We start from the raw sequence: 14,464 nt of genomic DNA on the forward strand, positions 1-14,464 counted from the left end.
CTCATTACAAAGTTAACACATTCTTGTTCTGATTATTGAATACATGCACATACACATTAGTCTACACAACAATATTGCAAACAGACAGTCAAACTTTTGGCAAATGTTTAATATTTTTTGTTAACACACACAAAACATGTAACTTTTTTTCCATCATGTTTAAAAAAAAAACGTTTTATTCCCATCTGAAAATAACGAGTGCAAAATGTTTTGGGCAAACGTCTAATACATCTGGCCTAAGTACAACTGTAGAGCTGATAACTGTACTGACATCAGTGCCCTGTGTTTGTGGGATCAAACAATGTTGTGCATAGCCCAACTGTTTAAATAGGCTATTTTTTTTTTTAAATGTCATCAAAATAGTTATTTAACAACGTGTCTATGTAGGCCATGTTTAAAGACCTTCTTAATTCAAAATAACTCATTAACAACATATCATCTAGTGACTTTCTGCTCTTCAGTACTGAGTTGTTTTTATTTGTTTTAAATCCACTCTCCAGGTTTTGAAAACAACTCTAGTGGAGTACTACATTTGATTGACAGTCAGATTATCCAATCCATGGGCGCAAAGCGTCAGGTTTATGTTTGCTCCAGTTAATCTACCAATGAGGTTAGTTCTTTCACAACCACGACGACATATGGCACTTGGAAAAAGCCATTTTGGTGAGGTAAGTCTCTCCTACCTCAATGGTGCACTCATGTGTAAATGGAATCACTAGGCAACATTATTGCACTTATTTTCTGACAATGTGGAAGCTTCTGTCTTATTTTATTTAATTTTTTTCTAAGTCCTTTTGTTATGGCTAATTTCTGCGCAGTGTCCATAAAATATGTGCGTAAAGTAGCCTAGTATTTTATTTTACGATTTAGATGCTATTTCTAAACAATTCATCCTCCAACAGAAATGCTCTACACATCTTTCAGAAATGCTCTACACATCTCGTAAATTGTTTCTCTGTGGCGTCGACCTTCACTCATACACACAATGGTGGCTGAGCCGGAAAATGGACGCTTCTACCCGCCGCACGTGGCGCAAGCGCATTACGGCTCCCAGAGAGAGCGCGAGCGAGAGAGAGCTAAAAGAGGGGGAGGGGGGCCGATGGAAAAGGGGGGTGCGGAGAGAGAGGGGGGGAGGGGCTGCTCTAAAGGGGGAGGAGGAGAGGGGAGCTATCTGTCAGTCTGTCGTGTGTAAACTAGAGATAGCCTAGGCTTCGTTCTCTAAATGCCGCAATAAGCCATTGAAGATATTTTAAATCATTGCATCCAGTTCACCCATTTGAAGTTGTTACATTTCTTCATAACATTAGTTCATCATACAGAATTTAAATATATGTATTTTAGCCAACTAGACTATCAGTTAAATGAAAATGCATGCAAGGTCAAGCAGCACCTAATGTAATAAACCTTGAATAACATGGTGATTGATGAGGATAGACTACAAGTGATAAGGTTACATGTAACAACTACGAATGTGTGTGTGTTACAGTCTGTCCACATTTGGATTTATGTTATGTTTGCAATCGAAATTCGGCTTAAATTACGTCCTGACGCGAGAATTGTCCACTTTGACAAGTTTAATCTTGTGTTGTGTTGACAGAAAGTATGCTATGCGGGTCATCAATCCCCGCGCGGGGACGGCCAGCCACTCGTCACTGCAATGATTCGGAGAGGCTGATTAGGGGGCGTGCGCGCCTCTCTGAAAATACTGTCCATTGTTCCCCTCGGACCAATCAGTGCTAGACATTGTCCAAATTATGGACCAATCATAACGTACTGGCCGTGCCTCGACTCCGCCCACAACTCTATATTAAAGGCTCCCCGGTCGGGCCAGGTTGCCACTGGCACTATAAGTCTTTTTTTTCTTTTACAGTGGTGGGACTGAGTGGATCGTATCATAATTTTTTCTGATCCCCTATAACATTTGTTACATTAGGCTAAAACAGAAACATGGCTGACACAAAAGTCGACAAGAAGGAGATCTCTGCCAAGGTAAGTGGAGGGCAATTTGTGACCTGAGCGATGGATAAATTACAATTTCTACACTTTCTTTCATTCAAATCTATTCCGGACGGAATATTTTGAATGGAGAACAACTATAGGAAACTGGAACAAGTGTTTATCCGAGCTTCATCAAATCTAACTGGTTTTGGATGAGGCTTCTGTTGCGGATGTAGGAATGAAAACACTTTTTTTGGAGACCTATGATATTAGATAAAAATTTAGCCTAACAATGAGTACGCCGAAGTTGCGCTCACCAGTCTACTGAAACATTAACAGCAAGCTGCGATGCTTTTATTGCCCAGAGTACAAGTCTGCGCGCGTTTCTTTGTTTATACTACCGTGTCTGTTCAGTTGAGCACGGATTTGAAGCTCGTTTGAAGAACTCATTCACACACACACATACTTCTGCTTTGTCGTGTTGTTCAATTCGCTTTGTATACTTCTCATTTTATAGGCTACATTGTCTTTGCTGGTCGAGGCTGCAATTAATTGATCCAATCGACAAATTCGTACCGCGCACCGGGTCTGTCATAACTTGCTACTTGAATAGAACCCATTGTTTTTGGAGGCTGTTTTCATTGAATATATGATATTGATGTGGAAGTTTATGGGGAATGGCTCGGACGTAAAAGCCTCGCGCCTTTTAGAATTCAGAATGTGGTGAAAGGGATTTAAATTGCGCGTAAAGGATTAATAACGGAACCAACATGAAAATTATACCCGACCTGAGTACGAGATGAGTAAACTACGGGAGTAATTATTTTGCATAACTGTAAATGGAGTGGGGATAGCGATTCCTGTCTTCTAGTTGTGTGTTTATAATCAGTGATTCACGGCTGTATTGACATGGATAAGCCCGGCGGTGTGTACTTCGTTCCACCAAGCTTCTGTCTTGTCTGTGCGCAATGTGACGGAGCCTCAACGCGAGCTCCGGAGTCTCCGGTTTAACAGCATCAGTTGGCTTGTAAACCAAATGATGTGTCTGTGTGTGATTTGGAACAGCTTCTGTTCTTGGGTTATTTGTTTGGATACTGTCTTAGATTTAGACATTCTTTGTATGAAAAAAAGCGCAGACAGACAGTATTTCCTTTGCTTGTCTTTAGAGACAAAATAAATGTTGACTTGTTTCCAGCGGTAGCTTGTGATAAATGGAACTAGGTGAGTGTATATGCGGGCTTTGGCGGCGCGTAATGCCGATGTGAACACCCAGTGTAGGACGTGTGTGAGCGAAAAGTTTAACTGTGAAAGTGTTCATTCTCTCCCTCTCTCTCTTTGGTTCCTTCACGGCGTAACCCTATTCAAAGAGAGAAAGAGAGAGATGGGGGGGGGGGGGGGGGGGGGGTGGGTTGAGCGTTCACGATAAACTAGCATTGCATCTTGAAGGCATCGTTTTTCATTAAACATTGCAAAGCGCTGCTTTTAGAGCCTCGACCTGCTGAACCAATTGCGCGCTGAATTGCGTTTTTGCGGTTACTGATCTTTTATCCCTTGCCATAAGCTCATCGATGATACGCTGTTCAAACGATCCCAGGTAATTGAAAAAAAAATCGAGTATGTTGATGTCTGCCTGTTAGCCTACAGGTTCAAAATTATACTTATTTTCCATCGCTGTGCGTTGTTGCCTATAGCTATAGAATACAATATTGGCACGTAAAGGTGATGTTGAAAGGAGGCGGGTACAGGAGAGATGTAGCTGCTAACCGGCTTATGGGCTCAGCATTACTCAAACTAATTCATCAATAGAGATTTCCTCATAGGAATAGGTTAAAACGAACGAGACTTAGAACATCTATATTTTATTTATTGGGCACTAAAAAAGGCTATTGGAGAAAAAAAAGTGCCTTTGTCCTTCAAGTGAATAGGCCTGAACATAGCCTGATCTTATCATAAAGACCCTTGATACAACACCAACACCCAATCAGAATGGTTTTGATTGATTAGGAACCTTATTGTCCTCATTTACAGAATGGAAAGTCGATGAATCGCATATCCCTTCTAGGCGCTATTGTCTTATTGTCTCCTTTCCCTGGAGTTAATTTAGTCAGCCTCCTTCTGGTAGCTTTCGTTTAGAGGCTCTTATTGGCTGAATAACCTACTAGGATGCAATGGGAATTGTAGTCTTTTTCCGGGCGTGTCTTCATAGAGCCCCATTATATGAGTCCTTGACTGAACTACAATGCTCTTTGTTCGCAACTCCATACTGGTGTCAGGTTGCAACACTTCTATTAGAGCTCCAAAAGTAGGCGGGGTGTAAAGAAGAAAAGCAACCAATAGAAGGTTTAGGATCAAAGTGTCGCCTTTCAAAGAAAAAACGAAAGCATGCTTTACAAGTTTAGGCGAGGGTGGAGGGAGGGAAAGCGGGTAGGTGGGCGGGGGTGTGAAAACATTTTGTTCCCGCTCGTTTAGAAGTCTTTAAAACGACAACCAACTCTAGAAATAAATCTTAAGGCATACAATATTGATTGGATGGGCCTGTGATATATATTTGAACCACCATGTGCCACATGGCATATAAATCAAACATAATCTCTCATTTTCACTTTCCCCCCAGGACCTGAAAGAGAAGAAGCTTGTTGAGGAGGCAGAAAATGGAAAAGATGCCCCAGCCAATGGGAAAAAAGCTGTAAGACTTTACCTTTAACACTTTACCTTTAATTGACCCATTTCACCACTTTACCTTTAAGATGGGCTCATATGGCAATCAGTTACTGTCCTCACCTGTCTTCTTCACTGTCCTTGTAAAAAGGTATTTGTAGAAATACATCCATGAGGACAAGTCATGTTTTCTTTCATTTTTATTACAAATAAGATATTCCCTGGTTATTACCCTCACTCCTAAATGAGTACAGTCTGTCATTCAACATGGATTTTTTTCCCCTGGAGACGTACAGATTCTATGTATCTGATATATTGTGTTGTTTTCCAGAAGGAGGCTGAGGAGAATGGCGATGTAGAGGATGTAGACGAGGAGGAGGATGTGGGAGAGGAGGAGGATGAGGAAGAGGATGTTGAGGGTAAGTGGTCCGGTCTCTCAACAACATTATGTATGATGATAGAGTATCCATTTCATGTTGACATATGCACCTAGTGGCAGTGCTGTCTATTTGCTGCTAAAGTACTGAGGCAGATCGCCTGGGGAATTGTTTTCTTGGAGCGCTCTCTATCTGTTAAACGCCGTAACTACAATAATCTAAACCTGTCTCCCTCTCTATCTGTCTCTGTAGGCGACGAAGATGATGAAGATGACGATGAGGTCGAGGGTCGCGCAGGCAAGAGGGCGGCGGAAGATGATGACGACGATGATGATGATGATGAGGTAATATAACAACTTTACAAATTTACCCTTATTGTATTTGTTTGGTATTTAATTTTCAAATCAAACTAAAAATATATTTATATTTGTTTTAAATGGAAATAACTCATCTTTACTAATCTCTTTTACAGGAGGATGTTGGAACGAAGAAGCAGAAAACCGATGATGATTAAGAGTTGTGTTTCAACCCGCTGGAAGCCCCTGTAACCTCTCTCCTAGACCACAGAGCGTTTTGGAGGGAAACTGTGGTCATCATCAAGTAGAGTTCAACGTCCGTGTACACACACCCAACGTCCGTGTACACACACACCCAACTGCAAATTTTTTAGAATACCCAAGACTTCAAAGTTCTACCTTCTTAACAAGATACAGTACTTTAAAAGGAGAATTTGTTTGTATTTTTATTTACATTTTATATTTTTGTACATATTGTTAGGAGGTCAGCCATTTTTCGACAGTGATCTCTGGTTACCAAACGGTGCTTTGGAGTTGATGCTTCTCTATGAAATAGACTTTACTTGTGGTTTGACCATGTCATGTTATCTCAACACAAACTTGTACAAATTTCAGAAAACAATTAAATTTAAAGCATTCCAGTAACTTTGTATTTGTACTTTAGTTGTACCATACGTAGTTGGTTTGTATGAGATGGCAAGGCCAAAGAAAAGAGGTGTCTTTTCTCTTATGTCGTTTAAATTGCTGTCTGTTGTGGCCTGTTCAATGTACGTGTGAATTTGTTGTAAGACAATAAACCAGAATTTTAGTTTGTGAGCACTTCTGATTAGTTTTTTTTTTTTTTTGTTTTTTGAATTTTTCTTTAGTTTTTTGACCCGTCGTAGATGAGACTTCATAATGTTATGTTACAGTCAACCTCCTCAACTATGAACATCAACATACAGCTTTTGGCTCTATAATCTATAAAAGTATCCTTTTCAGATATGCTGTTCATGTGTTTTATTGAGCTGTTTGAACTGTACATCATTGTAAATTATTCATGCCATAAAGACTTCAAGATCTGGTAAATTATATTGCATTTAATAAATTTACCTGAGTGAATCCTTTCCTTCCAATAAACAATTATTTTAACACCAAATACAGTGAAACTCACCAATACAAATATATACGAGCAGTGCTATTTGGCCAACACCACAACGACTGCATTCTCTTATGGGTTATCATTTCTAGGACATAACCAGGGACATAATTGAGAACTATTATTAGCCCAATGGACTCTGCGTCATTTAATTTGACATTGATGATTAGAAGAAAAAAAAATTAGCCCAATGGACTGTGTCATTTCATTTGACATTGATGATTAGAAATAAGGGAAACAAAGTAATATAGCTATAAATCTGCTCAAAATGTAAATTTCCATATAATTACAACAATCAATTACCTCATGTTTAAATAATAATAATCCCAAACACACATAATACAACTCTATTGTCCTCCCTTAACAGCTACACCACATGACCAAAAGTATGTGGACACCTGCTCATTCCAAAATCATGGGCAATAACATAGAGTTGGTCCCCATTTTGCTGCTAAAACAGCCTCCACTCTTCTGGGAAGTCTTCCCACTAGATGTTGAAACATTGCTGCATGGGTTTACTTGCATTCAGCCACAAGAGCATTAGTGAGGTCGGGCACTGATGTTGGAGCGATTAGGCCTGGCTCGCAGTCGGTGTTCCAATTCATTCCAAAGGTGTTGTATGGGGTTGAGGTCAGGTCTCTGTGCAGGCCAGTCAAGTTCTTCCACACTGATCTCGACAAACCATTTCTGTATGGACCTCGCTTTGTGCACGGGGGCATTGTCATGCTGAAACAGGAAAGGGCCTTCCCCAAGCACAGAATCATCTAGAATGTCATTGTATGTTGTAATGTTAAGATTTCCCTTCACTGGAACTAAGGGGCCTAGCTCGAACCACGAAAAACAGCCACAGACCATTATTCCGCCTCCACCAAACTTTACAGTTGGCACTATGCATTTGGGCTTGTAGCGTTCTCCTGGCATCCACCAAACTGGGGCAGCTATAACAGAGCAGAAATTTTACAAACTCACTTGTTGGAAAGGTAGCAAGCATCCCATGACGGTGCCACATTGAAAGTCACTGAGCACTTCAGTAAGGCCATTCTACTGAAAATGTTTGTCTATGGAGATTGCATGGTGTGAACATTTTATACACCTGTCAGCAATGGGTCTGGCTGAAATAGCCAAATCCACAAATTTTAAGGGTTGTCCACATACTTTTGTATATATGGTGTACAAAATCACATCCCAAATACATAATATGAAAGAACTGAGTATTCCAACTCACTCTTTTGCCTTCAACGTGTCAGAGTCATGTTGGTTGTGTTTCAAGTGGTAACTGTTTACGGTGGGATATAAACGGACAGACGACTGCTTCCTGTCACATGTCTGAGGAAACGGTGAAAGCAGCTCTTGGTTCTGTGGTTTTCCTGTGGGGCCAATAGGGCACAGACACAAACTAACAACATCGCTCCCTGACGAAGGCTATGCCGAAACGTGTCAGACTTGTAAACGCTGTTCCAGTGAACATGGTACAGCAATAAAGACACTTTAATAAGAGTGCCTTGAAGGATGCTAAGAAGAGTTCCATAGGTCTCTTTCAGAATTCGTATCACCGTTATCTGCCAGGTACATTTATACATATAGTGCTGCTAGGAAAAGACGGCATTTAGAGACAGAAAAGAACAAAGGAATTTAAACAAGTTAGGAATTAACACTTGTTTTCCATCACACAGAGAGAAAGGAACAGATAGGATAATGTTGCCCATAAGAACCAGTCAACCAGAGAAAATAAATAAACTGTTGTCAGTCCTCCTTCACTGATGCTACTGCCGCTACTACTACTGCTACTACTAATACCACTGCTACTACTACTGCTATTACTACTACTACTGCTACTACTAATAATAATACTACTACTACTGCTGCTACTGCTATTACTACTGCTACTACTACTACTATTACTACAAATTCTATTACTACTGCTACTACTACTACTACTACTACTGCTGCTACTGCTATTACTACTGCTACTACTACTACTATTACTACAAATTCTATTACTACTGCTACTGCTACTACTACTGCTACTACTACTAATAATAATACTACCACTACTACTACTACTACCACTACTGCTACAACAACTGCTACTACTACTACTACAACTTCTACTACTAATCATAATAATACTGCTACCACTACTACTACTACTACTACTACTACTACTACTGCTACTGCTACTACTACTACTACTACTACTACTACTACTACTACTACTACTGCTACTACTACTACTACTACTGCTACTACTACTACTACTACTACTACTACTATAAACCACTACTATTACTACTACTACTACTGCTACTACTACTACTACTACTACTATAAACCACTACTATTACTACTACTACTACTGCTACTACTACTACTACTACTACTACTACTACTACTACTGCTGCTACTACTACTACTACTACAAATACAACACAACTAATATTGCTACTGCTAATACTACTACTATTGCTGCTACTACCACTACCACTACTACTACTACTACTACTACTACTATTGCTGCTGCTACTAATACTACTGCAACTACTACTTCTGCTACTACTACTACTACTCTCGCTGCCACTACTGCTGCTAACACTACTACTACTACTGCTACTACTACAACTACTACATCTAATACTACAACTACTACTACTACTGCTACTACTACTACTACTACAAATACAACACAACTAATATTGCTACTGCTAATACTACAACTACTGCTGCTACTACCACTACTACTACTACTACTACTACTACTACTACTACTACTACTATTGCTGCTGCTACTAATACTACTGCAACTACTACTTCTGCTACTACTACTACCGCTGCCACTACTGCTGCTAACACTACTACTACTGCTACTACTACTACTACTACTGCTGCTACTACTACTGCTACTACTACTAATACTAATACTAATACTACTGCCACTACTACTACTACTTCTACAACTACTACTACTACTGCCACTACTACTACTTCTACAACTACTACTACTGCTGCTGCTACTACTACTTCTGCTACTACTACTGCTAATTCTATTACTACTACTGCTACTACTACTGCTACTACTACTGCGACTACCTCTACAATTGCTAGAAATGCTACTGCTAATGCAACTAATGCTACTGCGACTACAACTACTACTGCTACTACTGCTAGTGCTACAAACTACTACTACTACTACTACTACTACTACTACTGCTACTGCTACTGCTACTACTACAACTCCTACCACTACTACTACTACCACTATTACTACATCTACAGCTGCTACTACTGCTACTACTACTACTATTGCTGCAACAACTACTTCTACAACTACTACTAATGTTACTGTTACTACTACTACTGCTGCTGCTACCACTACTGCTGCTACTACTGCTAATTCTATAACTACAACTGCTACTATTACCGCGACTACCTCTACTACTGCCTACAACTGCTACTGCTAATGCTACTAATGCCACTGCTACTACTACTACTGCAGCTGCTACTGCTACTACTACAACTACTGCTACTGCTGCTACTACTACTACTACTGCTGCTACTGCTACTACTACTACTACTACTACTACTGCTGCTACTACTACTGCTACTACAACTGCTACTACTACTACTATTACTACCACTACAACTACAGCTACTATGACTATTACTGCTGCCACTGCTACTACCACTGCTACTACTGCAGCTACTACTACTACTGCTACTGCTAATACTGCTACTGCTAGTACTGCTGTCCACAACTACTACTACAAATGGTACAGCTACTACTACGACTACCACCACTACTACTACTACTACTACTACGACTACCACTACACCTACTACTACTACTACGACTACCACTACACCTACTACTACTACTACTACTACGACTACCACTACACCTACTACTACTACTACGACTACCACTACACCTACTACTACTACTACGACTACCACTACACCTACCACTACTACTACGACTACCACTACACCTACTACTACTACTACTACTACGACTACCACTACACCTACTACTACTACTACGACTACCACTACACCTACTACTACTACTACGACTACCACTACACCTACTACTACTACTACGACTACCACTACACCTAATACTACTACTACTAGCACTGCCACCACTACTTCTGCTCCAACTGCTATTACAACTACTACTGCTACTACTGCTGCTACTACAACTGCTACTTTTACTACTACTACTACCACTACCACTGCCATTACAACTGCTACTACTATTGTGTCTAGTACAACTACTACTACAACTGCTGCTACTACTACTACTTCTAATAACACTACTACTACTGCTTCTACTACTTATACTACTACTGCTACTACAACATCTACAACTACTACTACCACTACTACTACTACTACTACTGCTACTACTACTACTAGTACTACCACTACTACTACTGCTATTACTACTACTACTAACGCTATTACTAGTACTACTGCTATTACTACTTCTATTTCCACTACTACAACTACTACTACTACTGCTACTGCTGCATCTGAAACTAATACTACTATTAGTAGTACTAATGCTGCTACTGTTGCTGTTAATACTACTGCTAATATTGCTAACACTACTACAACTACCACTACTACTACTACCACTTCTACTACGACGACTACTACTACTGCTACTACAACGTCTACTACTAAATCAAATCAAATCAAATTTATTTATATAGCCCTTCGAACATCAGCTGATATCTCAAAGTGCTGTACAGAAACCCAGCCTAAAACCCCAAACAGCAAGCAATGCAGGTGTAGAAGCACGGTGGCTAGGAAAAACTCCCTAGAAAGGCCAAAACCTAGGAAGAAACCTAGAGAGGAACCAGGCTATGTGGGGTGGCCAGTCCTCTTCTGGCTGTGCCGGGTGGAGATTATAACAGAACATGGCCAAGATGTTCAAATTTTCATAAATGACCAGCATGGTCCAATAATAATAAGGCAGAACAGTTGAAACTGGAGCAGCAGTTTGTCCCCAGTACTGCTACTACTACTTCTGCTCCTACTACTACTGCTATTACTACTACTACAGCTGCTACTACTGCTACTTCTACTACTACTAATGCTACTACTACTACCGCTATTACTACTACTATTACTGCTACTACTACTACTAGTACTACTACTACTACTGCTACTAAAATTACTACTACTACTACAACTACTACCACTGCAACTACCTCTACTACTTCTACTACTAATGCTACAACTGCTACTGCTAATGCTACTAATGCTACTGCTACTGCTGCTGCTACCGCTGCTGCTGCTACTACTACTACTACTATTACTTCTACTAATACTGCTACTGTTACTACTACTACTACAACTACTACTTCTAAGACCGCTACTACTACTGCTTTTACTGCTTCTGCTCCTACTACTACTACTGCTATTACTACTACTACAGCTGCTACTACTGCTACTTCTACTGCTACTACTGCTACTACTACTACCGCTATTACTACTACTACTGCTACTACTACTTCTACTAGTATTACTACTACTACTGCTACTGCAAGTACTACTACTACTACAACTACTTCAACTTATATTGCTACAACTACTGCTACTACTTCTTCTACTACAACTGCTTCTACTACCACTTCTACTACCACTTCTACTACTACTACTGCTATTTCTAATACTTCAACAACTTCTCCTACCACTACTACTACAATTATTACTACTTCTACTAATACTGCTACTTCTATTACTATTACAACTACTACTATACTACTACCTCTATTTCTACTGCGTTTACTACTGCTGCTTTTACTACTACTGATGCTACTACTACTATTTTTTTTACTTCTACTGCTACTAGTAATGCTACTACTACTACGACTGCTAATACTACTGCTGCCACTGCTACTACAACTACTTCTACAACCACTACAATTACTGTACTACTACTACTGCTGCAACTGGTACTACAACTACTACTACTACTACTATTAATGCTGCTTCTTCTGCATATTACTTCTACTACTACTACTACTGCTACTGCTACTACTGCTACTACTACTGCTGCTACTTCTACTACTACTAATGCTACTGCTACTACTACTACTGCTACTTCTACTACTACTACCACTACTTCTACTGTTACTACTACTGCTACTACTACTAATACCACTGCTGCTACTACTACCACTACTACTTTTACTACTACTACTACTGCTACTACTACTTCTGCTACTATTACATCTACTACTAATAATAATAATACTACAACTACTGCTACTACTGCTGCTGCCATTACTACTACGACTACTTATTCTGCTACTACTTCTGCTACTGCTACTGCTATTAATACTACTACTACTGTTACTACTACTACTGCTGCAACTACTACTACTACTACTGCTGCTACTGCTACCACTACTGCTGTGACTATTATTGCTGCGTGGTTGGGTGTGGGTTGGGGGATGCCTAATCTATGATACATAAGCTACTAATACTATTACTTCTGCTTTAAGTGCTACTAAAACCATCACTACTTATACTACAACTACTAGTACTACTACTACAACTACTACTACCACTACTACTACTACTATGACTACCACAACTACTACCACTCCTCCTACTAATACTACTACAGCTACTATACTACTACAGCTACAGCTACTATGACTACTACCACTACTACTACTACCACTACTACCACTACTACTACTACTACTGCTGGCAGATTAATAAAGTAATCTATATGATTATTGAAATAGTCTTACTATCTGATTAATAAAGTACCCTATCTATCAGATTAATAAAGTAGCCTATCTATCTGAATAATAAAGTATAAAGTATCTATCAAATCAAATCAAATCAAATGTATTTATATAGCCCTTCGTACATCAGCTGATATCTCAAAGTGCTGTACAGAAACCCAGCCTAAAACCCCAAACAGCAAGCAATGCAGGTGTAGAAGCACGGTGGCTAGGAAAAACTCCCTAGAAAGGCCAAGACCTAGGAAGAAACCTAAAGAGGAACCAGGCTATGTGGGGTGGCCAGTCCTCTTCTGGCTGTACCTGGTGGAGATTATAACAGAACATGGCCAAGACGTTCAAATGTTCATAAATGACCAGCATGGTCGAATAATAATAAGGCAGAACAGTTGAAACTGGAGCAGCAGCACGGTCAGGTGGACTGGGGACAGCAAGGAGTCATTATGTCAGGTAGTCCTGGGGCATGGTCCTAGGGCTCAGGTCCTCCGAGAGAGAGAAAGAAAGAGAGAATTAGAGAGAGCATATGTGGGGTGGCCAGTCCTCTTCTGGCTGTGCCGGGTGGAGATTATAACAGAACATGGCCAAGATGTTCAAATGTTCATAAATGACCAGTATGGTCGAATAATAATAAGGCAGAACAGTTGAAACTGGAGCAGCAGCACGGCCAGGTGGACTGGGGACAGCAAGGAGTCATCATGTCAGGTAGTCCTGGGGCATGGTCCTAGGGCTCAGGTCCTCCGAGAGAGAGAAAGAAAGAGAGAAGGAGAGAATTAGAGAACGCACACTTAGATTCACACAGGACACCGAATAGGACAGGAGAAGTACTCCAGATATAACATACTGACCCTAGCCCCCCGACACATAAACTACTGCAGCATAAATACTGGAGGCTGAGACAGGAGGGGTCAGGAGACACTGTAGCCCCATCCGAGGACACCCCCGGACAGGGCCAAACAGGAAGGATATAACCCCACCCACTTTGCCAAAGCACAGCCCCCACACCACTAGAGGGATATCTTCAACCACCAACTTACCATCCTGAGACAAGGCTGAGTATAGCCCACAAAGATCTCCGCCATGGCACAACCCAAGGGGGGCCGCCAACCCAGACAGGATGACCACATCAGTGAATCAACCCACTCAGGTGACGCACCCCTTCCAGGGACGGCATGAGAGAGCCCCAGTAAGCCAGTGACTCAGCCCCTGTAATAGGGTTAGAGGCAGAGAATCCCAGTGGAAAGAGGGAAACCGGCCAGGCAGAGACAGCAAGGGCGGTTCGTTGCTCCAGAGCCT

General features: G+C 40.7%; 1 protein-coding gene across 4 annotated transcripts; it reads left to right on the forward strand.

The window, feature by feature from the left end:
- The first annotated feature begins 1,103 nt into the window (after window positions 1-1,103).
- Window positions 1,104-6,370, forward strand: LOC139409535 (prothymosin alpha-A-like). 4 transcript variants are annotated; one of them, XM_071154814.1, is made up of 5 exons: window positions 1,104-1,989; window positions 4,553-4,624; window positions 4,931-5,015; window positions 5,226-5,317; window positions 5,446-6,370. In XM_071154814.1, the coding sequence occupies exons 1-5, from the start codon at window positions 1,948-1,950 to the stop codon at window positions 5,485-5,487; spliced, it is 333 nt and encodes a 110-aa protein (XP_071010915.1). In that variant the 5' UTR covers window positions 1,104-1,947; the 3' UTR covers window positions 5,488-6,370. The 4 variants fall into 4 exon arrangements, with proteins under 4 accessions (XP_071010915.1, XP_071010914.1, XP_071010917.1 ...); XM_071154813.1 differs by having other exon boundaries at window positions 1,834-1,989; window positions 4,928-5,015; XM_071154816.1 differs by having other exon boundaries at window positions 1,834-1,989; window positions 4,928-5,015; window positions 5,449-6,251.
- Window positions 6,371-14,464: the final 8,094 nt, after the last annotated feature.

This window comes from Oncorhynchus clarkii, chromosome 5, assembly GCF_045791955.1.
Source record: "Oncorhynchus clarkii lewisi isolate Uvic-CL-2024 chromosome 5, UVic_Ocla_1.0, whole genome shotgun sequence".
Lineage (NCBI taxonomy): Eukaryota > Metazoa > Chordata > Actinopteri > Salmoniformes > Salmonidae > Oncorhynchus > Oncorhynchus clarkii.